Genomic DNA, 14182 nt, shown 5'->3' with positions numbered 1-14182 from the left:
TAGACAACCACGCTCTTGCCAATGAGAGGACGCAAGATGTGATTCATGAGGCGCATGAAAGTAGATGGTGCATTGGAAAGACCAAAAGGCATAACGAGCCATTCATAGAGACCAAGTTTGGTCTTGAATGCCGTTTTCCATTCGTCACCAATAGCCATGCGGATTTGATGGTAACCACTACGCAAATCGACTTTAGAGAAAATCGTGGCACCACTAAGTTCATCAAGCATGTCATCTAAACGCGGAATGGGATGGCGGTAACGGACGGTAATGGCATTGATGGGGCGACAATCCATACACATCCGTTGCGTCTCATCCGGTTTAGGCACGAGGATCACGGGAACCGCACAAGGGCTAAGGCTTTCACGGACATACCCTTTGGCGAGGAGATCTTGAATTTGGCGGTTGATCTCCTTGGTCTCTTCGGGGTTGGTGCGGTAGGCGGCACGGTTTGGGAGCGGAGCGCCGGGTATTAGGTCGATGCGGTGTTCTATGCCGCGGAGTGGTGGTAGTCCATGAGGGAGCTCGTCGGGGAAGACGTCTTGAAATTCCTCCACCAGAGACAACAAAGACGGAGGAATGTTGGTTAAGTCGTTAGTTGCCGACGAGGGTCCCTTGCATATGAGCACGTAGTGCAATATGGTGGATGGGTTCTCTTGTAGCTCTCTCCACTCACTCTTGGTGGCTAGAAGGACACTCTTGGACTCACTCATATATGGCTTGTGGTGCTCACTATCTTTGTGGTGGGTCGCTCCCTCTCCTCTCATCTCACTATGGTGGGTGCGGAGTTGTGCCCTCGCTAAAGCCTTCGCATTATCCGCGATGATTTGGCTAGGAGTCATCGGGCGCAATTCGAACTTCTTGTCGTTGACCTTGAAGGTGTATGTGTTGGAGAGTCCATCATGTATAGCCTTCTTGTCATATTGCCAAGGGCGGCCAAGCAACATGTGGCACACCGTCATGGGTACCACGTCACACTCGATGGTGTCCTCATAAGGGCCGATCTTGAAGTTGACGGTGACGGTATGTTGTATCTTGACGTTGCCCTTGTCACTCAACCATTGGATATGGTAAGGGTGAGGATGCTTGCGGAGAGTGAGGTGGAGCTTCTCACACAACTCGGTGCTCGCAAGGTTGTGGCAACTTCCACCATCGATGATGACCTTGATAGACTTGCCACCAATTCCGGCACGGGTTTGGAAGATGTTGCACCGTTGTTCTTCCATATCATGAGGTTGTGTGGTTAGCACCCTTGTGACCACAAGTGAGGGACTTGGGTCATGCTCACATAAGAGAGGATCTTCTCCACTTTCTTGTTCATAGGCTTCTTCACTTGCCACGGCGGCTTGCACAAGGGCTTCATATTCATCTTCATCAAGAGTCTCGATGTCACCATTCTCCATAGTGATCATGACCTTGGTGTTCTTGCACTCAAACGATTTGTGACCTTGGGTGCCACACTTGAAGCAAGTGACACTAGAGAGTCCCGTGGATGCCTTAGAGGAGGCGGTGGAGGAAACCGTTTGCTTCATGCGACTTTGGATAGTCGTCTTCTTGGACGGTGTAGAGGATGCGTCGGCCTTGGCACTTGTAGCATAAGGAGTTGATGTAGTAGGAGGAGTCGATGTAGCGAGCTTGGAGGAGAAATAGGACTTGGCCTTGGAGTACTTGATGTCCTCAATCACTTGGCGCTCGGCCTTCGATGCTTGGTGGACTAACTCAACCATGTTGGAGTAGGGTTGGAACTCGACAATCCTCTTGATAGGATAAGTAAGGCCATTGAAGAAACGAGCAATTGTTTGTTCTTCGGACTCTTGGATGTTGGCTCGCATCATAGTGAGCTCCATCTCCTTGTAGAACTCCTCAACGGTCTTGGTGCCTTGCTTCAACTTTTGGAGCTTGTTGAAGAGGTCGGTCATGTAGTGTGCGGGGACAAAACGAGCATGCATCTCCTTCTTCATATCTTCCCAAGTGTCAATTGGAGGTTCACCCTTTTCTTCGCGAAGAGTGAGGACTTGCTCCCACCAAGTGTTGGCGTAGTCTTCAAACTCGAGTGATGCCATAGCCACTTTCTTGGCACCGGAATAGTTGTGGATGCGGAAGATCTTGTCCACCTTGAGTGCCCATGAGAGGTAAGCTTCGGCGTCGTCTTCACCTTTGAACTTGGGCATGTTGAACTTGAGCTTGCCATACATGTTCTCTTCATCCTCCAAGTTTCTTCTACGAGGAGGGGCGCCGTCAACTCTTGCGGCTAGAGGTGGAATAGGAGGTCTTCTACGGCCAACCATAGCATTGGGTTGGTGGTGGAGTTGAACACTTGCTTCACTTGGTTCACGGTGAGGATGTGGTTGAAGATCTTGTCGCGGTTGAGGACGATGCTCAATGTTGGGTCTCTCATCTTGATCATGGTGAGGCTCTCCTCGTCCACGTTGGTCATGGTGAGGGTGGCGACGAAGATCTCGCCGAGGTGGATCTTGAGGATCTTGGTCTTGTGGATGGCCATCACGCCCATGGTGAGCATGGCGATCCGCTTGGTGACGATCTTGTTGAAGGCCTTGAGCTTGTGGAGGACGCTCATGTGGACGAGCATGGCGATGTATTTCTCCACGCCTAGAGTTGGAGCGGGAGTCTTCATGACGAGCATGTGAGCGATGAGGTCGATGATGGTCTTCACGCCTTGAGGAGGAGCTTGGGGACGAAAGGCCACCATGAGAGTAATGGTCTTCATGCCTTGAGGAGGAGCTTGATGAAGAGGAAGTAGAGCGGTGTCGACGATGGCGACCCAAGTTGGTGATGGCGCGCTCGAGGCTATCCATGCGCCGCTCCATGTTGGCATCATTGGCCGCCATTTGGCCATTCAAGTTGTCCGTAGCTTCACGAAGGAGGGCCAAGTCGTGGTTCACGGTGGAGAAGTTGTGAGCCACTTCATCGTATTGCTCATCGATGCGCGTCTCGAAGAGAGAGAGTTGCTCCTTGAACTCTTGTCGTTGCGTCCATAGGTTGTGTTGAGTAGCCAACCTCTCGGTGTTGCGAAGGATCTCTTCATCCCTATTGGTATCTCCGTTCCTATCCATGATGCAAAGACAAGAACTATGTTGTGTATGTTAGTGGAAGGAGACTACCTCGTACCCTTACCAAGGTAAGATAGTATTGAGGCAATCCACCAAACCGAAAGCAAGATCAAGTGTATCGGGAACACACGCAAAACCACACGCAAAAGCTAGCAAATATGGTGTTAGGCGAGTGTTGTGGAAAGCCAAAAGACAAATCCAAGATCGAGTATGTTGTCAAAAGTGGGTGAGGTCCAAAAATCCAAATGTCAATGTGAAGATCACTATAAACACGGAAAAAGTTGTGGAACACACACACGAGATAAACGGGGTTAGTGCAACCAAAAGTGAGCGGAAAAGTGTATGTATAAGTGCTCGGTGTCACACTAACACAAGGAGAGCCAAAGCTTTGGTTGCAAAGGAAGAGACAACAAGATTCACACGTGGCCTCTCTTCTCCTATCTCTCTTTGCTTAAAAGCTTTTTCTCTTTTGTATATGGCGGCACTTGCACTCGTTTGTATCTTTGGTGGCACGTGGACACTTTGTATGTATGGGCGTATGGATGTATGGATGTATGGATGTATGGTGCTACTCGCACTCTTTTTGTGTTTTTGGGGCTTTTTGACGCACTATGTTAGCGTTAGCCTCGCTTTTGCTATCTTGCCACACGAGTGTTTGCTTGGGTGCCTTACTCAACGCGACACACACACCTCACAATGCGGGGCCACGTGCAATGTCTCGCAACACTAGACAAGCAATGCTCGATGGGATAGATCGCAAAAGGAAGAGGGGTTACAAGGTGACCTGCAAGTTATACCTGCGATGATGGTGGTGGTGGTGGTGGTGGTGGTGGAGATCGCCGGAAGACGAGGTCGAAGGAGGGCGCGAAGATGCGCCCGGTCTGGGGTCCGGTTGGACCGGCTCTGAACCGGCCTGTCCGGTTGCCGCCGGTCGACCGGGTTCTCAGTGTTGGGCCGTCCGGTCTGTGGCCCGGTTGACCGGGCTCGAAACCGGATTTCGCGGGATGAAGGTTTCTCTCTCCTGTTCTTCACGAAAACCAAGCCAAATCGACCAAATCGAGGGGAAACGATGGAATTGGAGGCTAAAAGTTGGGGAAATAGTAGATCAAGCACAACAACACCAGATCCACGGACCAAAACCACTCAAAACGCAACCAAATCACAGATCGGTCAAGAGGCAATTTAGGGCTATTTTTGGGGATTTTTTTTTTTTTGGAAAATTTTCTAGGGACGAAATCGGGTGGGTGGGAGGTCAAATCCGCGGTAACCAAGAGCTGCTGATACCATATGATGAGGTCTAAGACCCCGTGTGTGGCCCGATCTCGCGGATTGACTTCGAAACCAAGGGGGGAAGATGGGAAAACGCGAGGAACACGAAGAACACGGCGATGAACACGAGGAACTCCGAGACTCACGCACACACACACCCCGATACACCCGATGCTTACCTCCGTGGCTCGATGGACCACGCCAATAGAATCTCCGAGGAAGAGACACGCGGTAGAATTCCCCGGGGAGAGATTGGGATTGGAGAAGAAGAGCTTGGTGAGGGAGAGAGAGTATCTTGTACTAGAATCTCACTCAACAAGTTCCAAATCAACAACCAAGGTGCCTTGATTACAGAGGGATGATACCCAAGGGAGACTAAGCTCAAATTTAGGTTTGAGTTCAAAACAAGTCTAAAGAGCTAATGAGGGGTTCCAGCTACTTATATAGTCATACACACGGCCAGAAGGGCGACAGTGTACGCGAATGGATAAGTTAAGGCAGTTTGGTGGGGCATTCTCGTCAGTCCGGTTTGGGGCCGGTCGGACCGGGCCTGGGACCGGGCTGTCCGGTTTGGGGCCGGTCGACGGGCTCGTGGACCGGCCGTCCGGTCATGGGTCCGGTCGAACGGGCGCAAACCGGGTAAAGGCGCAGTTTGCGGTCGTTGGTCCGGTCGTCGTCCGGTACGAGGGAGCTGGCCCGGTTTGCGCCCGGTCGACCGGGCCTATGACCGGGGCGTCCGGTTGTAGGTCCGGTCTGACCGGGTCCTGGACCGGCCAGCGTCCGTCTCTTCCTTGGAGCGCTTCGTGCGACGTCGGCTTCGGCTTCATGATCGTCTCCATGTCCAGTTGCTTCTCTCCTTCCCTTGACCTTGGCGTCTTCTCCTCCCCGTGGTCTTGACGCGCCTTGTACCTAATGACACATAGCACGTCGGCATGAGGTAGCAATCCATCCAAAGGGGTACCAAGATCAAGGGTGGTGAGGAGCGAGTTCACCTCATCATGAAGAGCTTTGACTCGGGCTCGTGTCATCGGTCCACTAGGGGGACTTGTTGGTCTTGGTGTAGCGACGTCGGTGACCGGGGCTACATCACTCATGGCATAATTTTCCCCCACTATCGGGCTTGTAGGTGTTGAGTGGTGATTTTGGGTTATTTAATGTATAATATTGTTGGAACTTTGTTGAATAAAATTTAATAAAGATTGTATGCCATCATTTGTATGCAGATTTCAAGGGGTCTTAACCTTCCTTTGGAAAATAATGCTCATTTGAACTTCTCAGCCGCGTCTTCCAAACGACGTCCGACACAAGCGCTAGACAGACTGCTTGAGGGATGTCCTCGCGGGTTGGCGCTTTTGGGGACGCCTATGCCCAACGGGCTCCCCCAAACGGTTTATGAAAACATGTGATTTGAGTTAAAGTGGCTAAATTTTTAGAGAAATTTAAATTTTCAATCAAATTTTGTTATATATTACAAGTTCGAATGAAAAATAACTGAATTTAAACCAGATCCGATACGACCCCACTTGTTGTCGTTTGTCGGCGCTACTCGTCGTCGGTCGGCAGGCACGATGGCCCAGCTTCATCGTCGTTCTTTGCCCGCTTTCTCCTCTCATTCTCCCACCTCCACCTCTTCATCCGGTTCGGAGTCATAAACTCGCACCAATGCTAGTCCTAGATTGACGACGGTGAGGCCTCAGCAGCAGTGTGGTGTTGGACCATCATTAACTGCCACCTCATGCTAAACTCGGAGTCTAGGGCGAGCAGCTCTTCTTCGCGGTGGTTTTCCTCGGCGAAGGCACGAGCATTTAGCTCCATGAGCCTCTACCCTTCGGCCTCCATGAGGAGGCAGCCATACTCCTCGTATGCTAGTGCTCGCGGGAGATCATCATGACGCGTTGGAGAAGGTGCTCGTCCAGAGTGCGGGCGGCGTTCCTCTGGTCGTGCGCCAACCAAGCGGACTCGAGTATCACTGTTGGTACGGATTGATGGGCTTCTCCTCCTCGGTAGCATATTCTGGCTCCTCGCGTTCTGCATCAACAAGGAATTGTTCTTCGAGGTTGGCGAACTCTACCATTTCAGGCTCTTCGAGGTCGTCGAGCTCGGGCTCCGGCAACGCAGGCTCCGAACGTGGAGGTGTTGTGGCCGTGCGTCTGTTGTGGCCCAACATGGAGTAGGTGGTGGGCAAGAGGTGTGGCCTTATGGCTACAAGGATGTGGCTAGACGGCGTGGTGTTTGCGGAGGCGAGTGTGGTGGTGAAGAGCGGCGGATGCAGTGCTCTATCGCCGGAGATGAGGCGGGAATCAGAGTCAGAAAGCGGGGGAAAGGTTGGGAAGGATGGCGGGAAGAAGGCGTGACGGCGACGCGTGAGCATGATGCAACGCCAAGAGACGTGTCGCCTATGCCAGCCTTGGGAACCGCATCATATATATGAAAAAGTTGCCGACTCTTGGCTTCTCTCTATGATAGGCATGGCCCGCCTAGAGCCACATTGCCATCGAGTCTGGTGCGTCCAGATCGTCCCCTATGGGTTGGGAACGGGGCCGCGCCGGATGCAAAATCATTTGAAAGCTATAGCTGGCGTTCCAAATCTCTTTAAAGGACCGTATAAAAGATGCAGTTGTAATACACTTAATCTTTATCCTCACGTCCTCAGTGAAAAATCTGGGTAGATACCGCAAATGCCTTATGTCACAAGACGACATGTTGGCCTTATGCTTTCTTTTTTCTTCCTTTTTTATGTCTATATACGGCTATACCCATATCAGTCGACTTTAAATATAAATAGAATTATTGCTATGTATATCCGAGGACATATAGATATAGCTAGACTTGTTTTTCCTATTTTGAAGATCGTAGGTAGACGTGTGTCCTTTTTTCAGATATTTTGATAACTTTAGTGTAATTTTATCATGCAGCACGTGGTCCCGACTCCCGAGTCCCTTTTGGATTCTCACCAAACAATGGCTCGGGCCCTTGTGGCTGCTATGCTATGCAAAGTTATTTATTAGTATAAAAGCAAGGCGGCTTAGCATTGTCTGATCCATAATCAACACCAGATCGATCACTGATTGAGTTTATTTGTATGTACTCTATTTTTTGTTTACATGTAGCTCACCGAACCTGTCACTCGGTTATTTGTATATACAATCATAAATAAATCGGTTAAACATGCGAATGGGTTTGAATTGAGTGTACACAAATTACACCCCTTATCTCATTGTTTTGTATCCATGGCTGCGTGTCGTGGAAAATCCGTTCAAGGATATTGACGATAAGGTAAATGAAAAAAGAGTCTTAACAAGTCAGCAAACAAAGAGAGGATAAAGGCCAACAAAGCCCCATGTCGCGTGCACCTCGATGCCTCCGACCCTTTTTAGGGCATCGTCCTGCGATCCTGTCCGCGTCACTCGCAAGATTCCAGCGAACAGATAGATTACCCCGAAAGTCCAAACAGATCGCATCGACCGGCGAAGAAAATATCTGCTACGAATTTTTTTTATCTTTCTTCTCCACTATAATCTGCTCCCATTCTTTTATCCTGTATAAATCTGTAACAGTTTTCAAACCAAATTTTATTTTTTCAAACCAAACAAACAACCAAATCAGAGCGTATATATACAGGCATAGTCCATCTCCATCCCTGCGTGCACGCTTCCCTCCTACCCCCACCGTCCCTCCTCTGTTTCTCGCCTTATCTCCATTGCCGCCCGAGCTCGAGCTAGCAGCCAAGCGGAGCGAGCGAGCGAGCTGTCATGGCGGTGGAGGCGGCGACGCTGTCGCAGGGGCTCCGGGCCAGCTTCAGGACGGGGCGGACGCGGCCGGCCGAGTGGCGGGCGGCGCAGCTCAAGTCGCTGGTCAGGATGATCGAGGAGAAGGAGGACGACATCAGCAACGCGCTCCACGCCGACCTCGCCAAGCCGCGCATGGAGTCCTACCTCCACGAGGTACCATCTTCAGTCTGAATCGCATATGATTCATCTGGTTAAGTAGTATGAACTGGAAAACAAATTCCTCCTCCTGCTCATCGCGATTGCATCCATCCAGCAAGCAAAAAAGGTTTCTGCATCCGTGGAAACAACAAGATTCGATTTTTTTTCCGATGCGCCTTCCGTCTCGTCGATCGAATTGCTTGGATCGATCAGGGATACTCGTTCAATCCAGCACTTATTGGGGTTGTGGGTCAGCGGGGTTTTGGGAAAGTTGGGTGTGTCTTGTCCCTTTCCGTTACTAGAACTCTCGAAAAGGGGCTGCGTTGCGTTGCGTGCCAATGGACCTTCTTGCCGGTCAAACTGCTCCATCGCGGCGTCGCGTGGAAGAAAGAAGAAACCCCTCCCCCATGCTTGCTTCCAGATCGGCAAATATTCGCGTCTTCATTAATTTCGCCGTCATCATTAATACTATTTGCTTCATCATCGCAAAAAATTAAAGTCAGCATCAGTTTGTACTTGCTCTGTTCTTGCAAGGAAACAGAGAAAATCTTAGCCTAAAATATCGTGTTAGTTCACTATCAACCTAGGACTAGGGGTGATATAATCTTGGCCTAAAATTAAAGCTCGGAGAGGGATTCCTAAGCTCAGCAGTCATGGTCTGTAGTTAGTGTACCGTTGCGGTTGCTATCAACCTAGGACTAGGGGTGATATAATCAAATTGGTACAGCACCCTGGTTGACGATTGCAACCTGTAATAAAATGAAAACAAGTGAATAGAAAAACCCGATTGCTTCCGAACTTATGGCCGGGCTTCTTTAAAAAGAAGATTACATTCTTACTATATCCTAGTACTCCGTAACTGATAACCACATGTTGCTGCCCTGTTCTTCACATAGATATCACTGGCGAAAGGGGCCTGCATATTTGCCTTGAAGGGTCTGAAGAACTGGATGAAACCCGACAAGGTAGGCATTCTACTGGCAAATTCATTCTCTAGATCCATTTACGCCTTTGTAAAATCCATTTTTTTGCTGATCCAGGATGTGTAACCTCCTTATATATATCCAGGTACCTGCTGCCATAACTACATTCCCATCCACTGCTACAATTGTGCCGGAGCCCCTCGGTGTCGTGCTCATCATCTCAGCCTGGAACTACCCTTTCTGTAAGTCTATGTATCACAAGCTCGTAGTCAAAGATGCATTGACAATATGTATAGCAGGGCAGTTGAGTAGGGGTTTATAGCCAATGCAATTTGTGTGGGAGAGGGTAGGAGGATATAGTAGTAACCATTCATTAATTTGTTTCATGATGGTGATAGAGGTTTAAGACATGAGTTTGATATGCTCCCGTCTCCTGCGCTCAAGGATTAGTTACATGCCAATCTGTTCGGTAGTTGGTATCTTTCCTTTTCGTCAAACAAACTTCGATACTCAGTCTTATGTGCGTTAGGACATTAGGTTTCAGCACAGTTTATCCTTTTGGCCATTATATTTTGTATATTACACTTTGAAGAACCAAAAACAAACTACTAAATATATTTTAATCATATAGCACTTAATCTCTATGGATTGCGGCTTTTGACCACTTGAATCTATTATATACTAAAAGCACAATACGAAAGTCTAAAATAGAGACACCACATTAATCCACATCATCTCAATTATTTTAATGGTTAGATCTAAATTTAATGGCTGAGATTTAATGCAAAATTATTAGTAACGTAACCGTGTAATTCCCTGGTTGACACAATATATATCTAGAAAGTTATGTGCTTTTGATATGTGTAGACTCCCGTATGAATTAATGTCCAACACATTATTTCCGTGAAAGATGCCCATGGGAATAGCATAGTCAGTTCAGAAAAAAAAACAATATATGGCTGAGTCTGTTTGGAATACAGATCCGTTAAAAAATGGGGATTCACTAGACCTATTCCGTAGAATCGTAACAGCTCATTCTGTTCAGAAAAATAGATACGATGCACTAGCTTATAGCTATGTCCTTATGAATAGCGCAGTTCGTCCAAAAAAAAAAACCGATGTGATGCACTAACTTAGCTAGCTAGAGCGCTTAAATTGTGACTTTGGACGGAAATATCTACTATTATATACTTATAAAAGCAATACACATCTAAAATAGAGACGTCATGTGAGATCACATCATCTAAATTTATTTTAATAGTTATATCTGAAATATAAGGCTAGGATTTAACGAAAGATGTCACGTAATGTTGGACGTAGCTCGATTTGACAAATTTGACATGCTCTATGGTTGTACGAGATAAAATGTTAACACAAAAAGTGGCACTGTCTAGATAAAACATGAAAAAACAAACTTGACACGGTCTATGGTAAAGTCCTATCTTCATAGGACTCTTGGTGCAACATCTTTTAGCATATCTACAATTTTAATAAGTCGATGTAAAAACGATCTCTTATAGGAGCATCGTTGGTGTATCAACAACATTTTTTAGAAAATAACAGCATATTTAATGTTAGTACGGATATGAAATAATTAGGTAAAAATTGCATGATCTACACCAATTACACGAATCTATTAATTTCTATAACTTAGGATAACCGACTTGGTTTTATGATCATGCATGATCTATGCAAACATTGGGTACGCGCGCATAGATTTAGTGCAAGCATTTCATGGTTAAATCTTGAAGATTCTTGAGTGTTTCTAAGAAAAATACCGATCACCTACCATATTTATCTATCTATTATATATCAACCAAAATTAAGATAGATGAGTTCTAAAACTGAGATGACACATCACCCTAATTATTTTGATAGTTAGATGTAAAATATATTGCTATGATTATAAGAAGATATTAATAGTTATGTAGCTGTATAATCTGGCTTGACATGGTCTGAGTATCAAAATTCAAATATCAAAGAGAAATGTCATCAAATAACCGTTATAAAAGACTTGTATTTCTAAGGAAAGGCGATTATATAATAGTTTGCATAAAAAATCTGATCAGACTCAATTCGGATGTCCGGTTCAAATAGCCTGCTAGATGTACAACATAAATTCTTCTAAGAGTTGGTAACTTGGTATTTTATACCATGCATGACCTCATTAATGGAATCAAAAGATGAAATATACTGTTTGTACTTTTAACTTGCAAAAACCATGAAAATTGTTCCCGTAGTAAAAAACTGATCCATAAAATTTGAATTATCACACAAACCCTTTTGACACATTAAGGATGATGCCCTCGCAATTTGCGAGGGCCACAATGCTAGTTGAATAAAAAAATCTCCTGCAAAAAAAAAAGGAATTGAATAAAATATTGCAAATCAATATTTCCCCCTTCTGTATCGATATGTTTGGAACAGCATTGTTCGCCTGTTAGCATCCTGGATGATTGTTCAATATTAAGTATAATTGTTTCACCTTCATCAGTGCTATCGATCGAGCCTGTTATTGGTGCGATTGCTGCTGGGAATGCCGTAGTGCTGAAGCCATCAGAAATTGCGCCAGCAACATCATCATTGTTCGCGAAGCTGCTACCAGAGTATGTTGATGGCTCCTGTATAAAAGTTGTAGAGGGAGGCATTAATGAAACAACCTCACTCTTGGAACAAAAATGGGACAAGATCTTCTACACGGGTTAATTTCTCACCTGTCAAAAGAAAAACTTTCTGCACGTTCGTGAATTAATGTTAAGTTTCTAAAGTGCACATGTTTATTTGAATTGCAGGAAATGGACATGTAGCCCGGGTAGTGATGGCAGCTGCAGCGAAGCATCTAACCCCGGTTGCTCTCGAGCTCGGTGGAAAGTGCCCTGTTATTGTTGATTCTAACGTTGCTCTTCATGTAAGCCATATATTATACTGTCAGAGACTATTATAGAAAAATTCGTGCTATTTGGTTTCCATGACATTTAATTTGCTTGAAGGTTGCTGTTAAGAGGATTGCTGTTGGTAAATGGGGCTGTAACAATGGCCAGGCGTGCATTGCTCCGGATTACATCATAACGACGAAAGCATTTGTTACAGAGCTGGTATCTACATTACTACTGTAACTACATCAAAATAATGTTTTGTCCCAACCGAACTTGTATAACTTCTATATATTTGCTTATCCATGAAATTAAATTTCTACAGGTCGACTCTTTGAAAAGAGTGTTGGTAAGGTTCTATGGGGAGGATCCGTTGCAATCAGAGGACCTGTCTCGTATTGTGAATGCTAATCATTTCAACAGAGTGACAAAGTTGATAGAAGATAAGAAAGTCGCCGACAAGATTGTGCTTGGTGGCCAGATAGATGAGAAACAACTGTGAGAGTTCAATAATTTTTAGTGTGCATTTTGCAGTCACAAACTCACAATTGGGTTTCGGAGGAAGGTGTTCTTTTGATCTATAACTTTTGCTTCTTTCGTCGCAGAAAAATAGCCCCTACGGTGCTGGTAGATGTTCCTCTCGATACGCAACTCATGATAGGGGAAATATTTGGCCCCTTGCTTCCAATTGTAACGGTTAGTACTCCTCGGCCTTTATATTGCCTCACCATAATATTCAGAACTAAACTTAGTACCCAATTCTCTCAATTTGTGCCAGGTTGAAAAGATTGAAGAAAGCATTGACTACATCAACGCTGGGACAAAGCCGCTCGCAGCCTACCTCTTCACCAAGAACAAGAAGCTGCAAGAGAACTTCATCGCAAACGTCTCTGCAGGAGGCATGCTTGTCAATGACGTTGCCCTACACGTAACTGCTCCAGAACTCATTGAACCAATCTCTGAACCAACAACATATATATTTCTCTTTAATTAACACGTTACACTTGGCAGCTGACGAACCCGCATTTGCCGTTCGGGGGCGTGGGCGACAGTGGCATAGGGTCGTACCACGGGAAGTTCAGCTTCGACTGCTTCAGCCACAAGAAGGCGGTGCTGGTCCGCGGGTTCGGTGGGGAGGCCAACGCGAGGTACCCACCTTACACGGTGGAGAAGCAGAAGATTCTGAGGGGCCTCATCAATGGCAGCTTCTTTGCGCTCATCCTTGCGCTCTTGGGGTTCCCAAGGGAGAAGCGTTAGCTGGGTTGAGTATCTGTCTTTGTCTATCTCTGGTACAGCATATAACAGGATCTGTTCATTCTCATGAGGGTGGTGTGGTGCGCTGCAAAGCTGCATCCGTGCATGCGTGTGTTCAACAGGTATTCCATATGATGTTATTATCGGATTCGTGGATGTAAGTTAGTTGGATTTTACATAAATATATACGTCTGGTTTGTCAGTTAATTCATTTTTTAAAGGAATGCCTGGTGGCGTTTTATTCATTTGATAAATACGTCACGAATTACATGTGGCAAATTAAATTCCGGAGGATCACCATCCCACTCCCACACATGGGTCTCCATCGAAGCATAAGAAAACCTTGCAAGTTCATGCGCCACCTGATTAGCACTCCTGAGACTATCAGAAGGAGACTTCAGTCATCAAACGCTTTTAGGAAACACTCGATTGCAGCAATGCAGCATTGGATCAATTCGAGCGAATCAGATTCAATAGAAACCCGATTGCATTCATGCCTTTGAAGAAACTCCAATCATTTTAAAAGGCCGAGCACTTCCGCTGTAGCTGCTTTTAGGATATTTTCAAGTGGGTAGAACATTCCCGCTACGGCCTCCCCTTTATGATCTCGTAACACCACTCCAGCAGCACCCGAACCATCCACATGAAATTCAGTTTATAGGTACTCGATAAAGGTTTAATCCAGACTGTGGTGACTTCCTTTGCTTAACGTAGTGCTGCACCAAAGTTTGCCGTCAATGAATTAATAGCAAATCCGGGGACAATAAATTCTCTCCCCTCACAAGTTGTCGACGCTGCAACCAAATATACCAACAGTCAACACCACTGAATTCTTGGAGTTCCAATTGACCAAGAACAGGTGA

The 14182-nt window shown here is 46.3% G+C and overlaps 1 protein-coding gene across 1 annotated transcript; it reads left to right on the top strand.

Moving 5' to 3' along the window:
* Positions 1-7969: 7969 nt before the first annotated feature.
* LOC127294803 (aldehyde dehydrogenase family 3 member H1) lies at positions 7970-13526 on the top strand. The gene is made up of 10 exons (XM_051324698.2): positions 7970-8284; positions 9166-9234; positions 9338-9434; positions 11687-11893; positions 11985-12100; positions 12183-12287; positions 12391-12563; positions 12671-12761; positions 12844-12993; positions 13077-13526. Exons 1-10 carry the CDS (start codon positions 8093-8095, stop codon positions 13320-13322), a joined length of 1446 nt encoding a protein of 481 aa, XP_051180658.1. The 5' UTR covers positions 7970-8092; the 3' UTR covers positions 13323-13526.
* Positions 13527-14182: the final 656 nt, after the last annotated feature.

This window comes from Lolium perenne, chromosome 4 (assembly GCF_019359855.2).
Source record: "Lolium perenne isolate Kyuss_39 chromosome 4, Kyuss_2.0, whole genome shotgun sequence".
NCBI lineage: Eukaryota > Viridiplantae > Streptophyta > Magnoliopsida > Poales > Poaceae > Lolium > Lolium perenne.
This window is presented reverse-complemented; position numbering and strand designations above follow the sequence as displayed.

Excerpts from the sequence above, each read along its gene's own strand:
- LOC127294803 (XM_051324698.2), top strand. The coding sequence starts at position 8,093 with ATGGCGGTGGAGGCGGCGACGCTGTCGCAGGGGCTCCGGGCCAGCTTC. Across the intron at positions 8,285-9,165 it reads TGGAGTCCTACCTCCACGAG|ATATCACTGGCGAAAGGGGC; the intron begins GTACCATCTTCA and ends TTCTTCACATAG. Across the intron at positions 9,435-11,686 it reads AGCCTGGAACTACCCTTTCT|TGCTATCGATCGAGCCTGTT; the intron begins GTAAGTCTATGT and ends CACCTTCATCAG.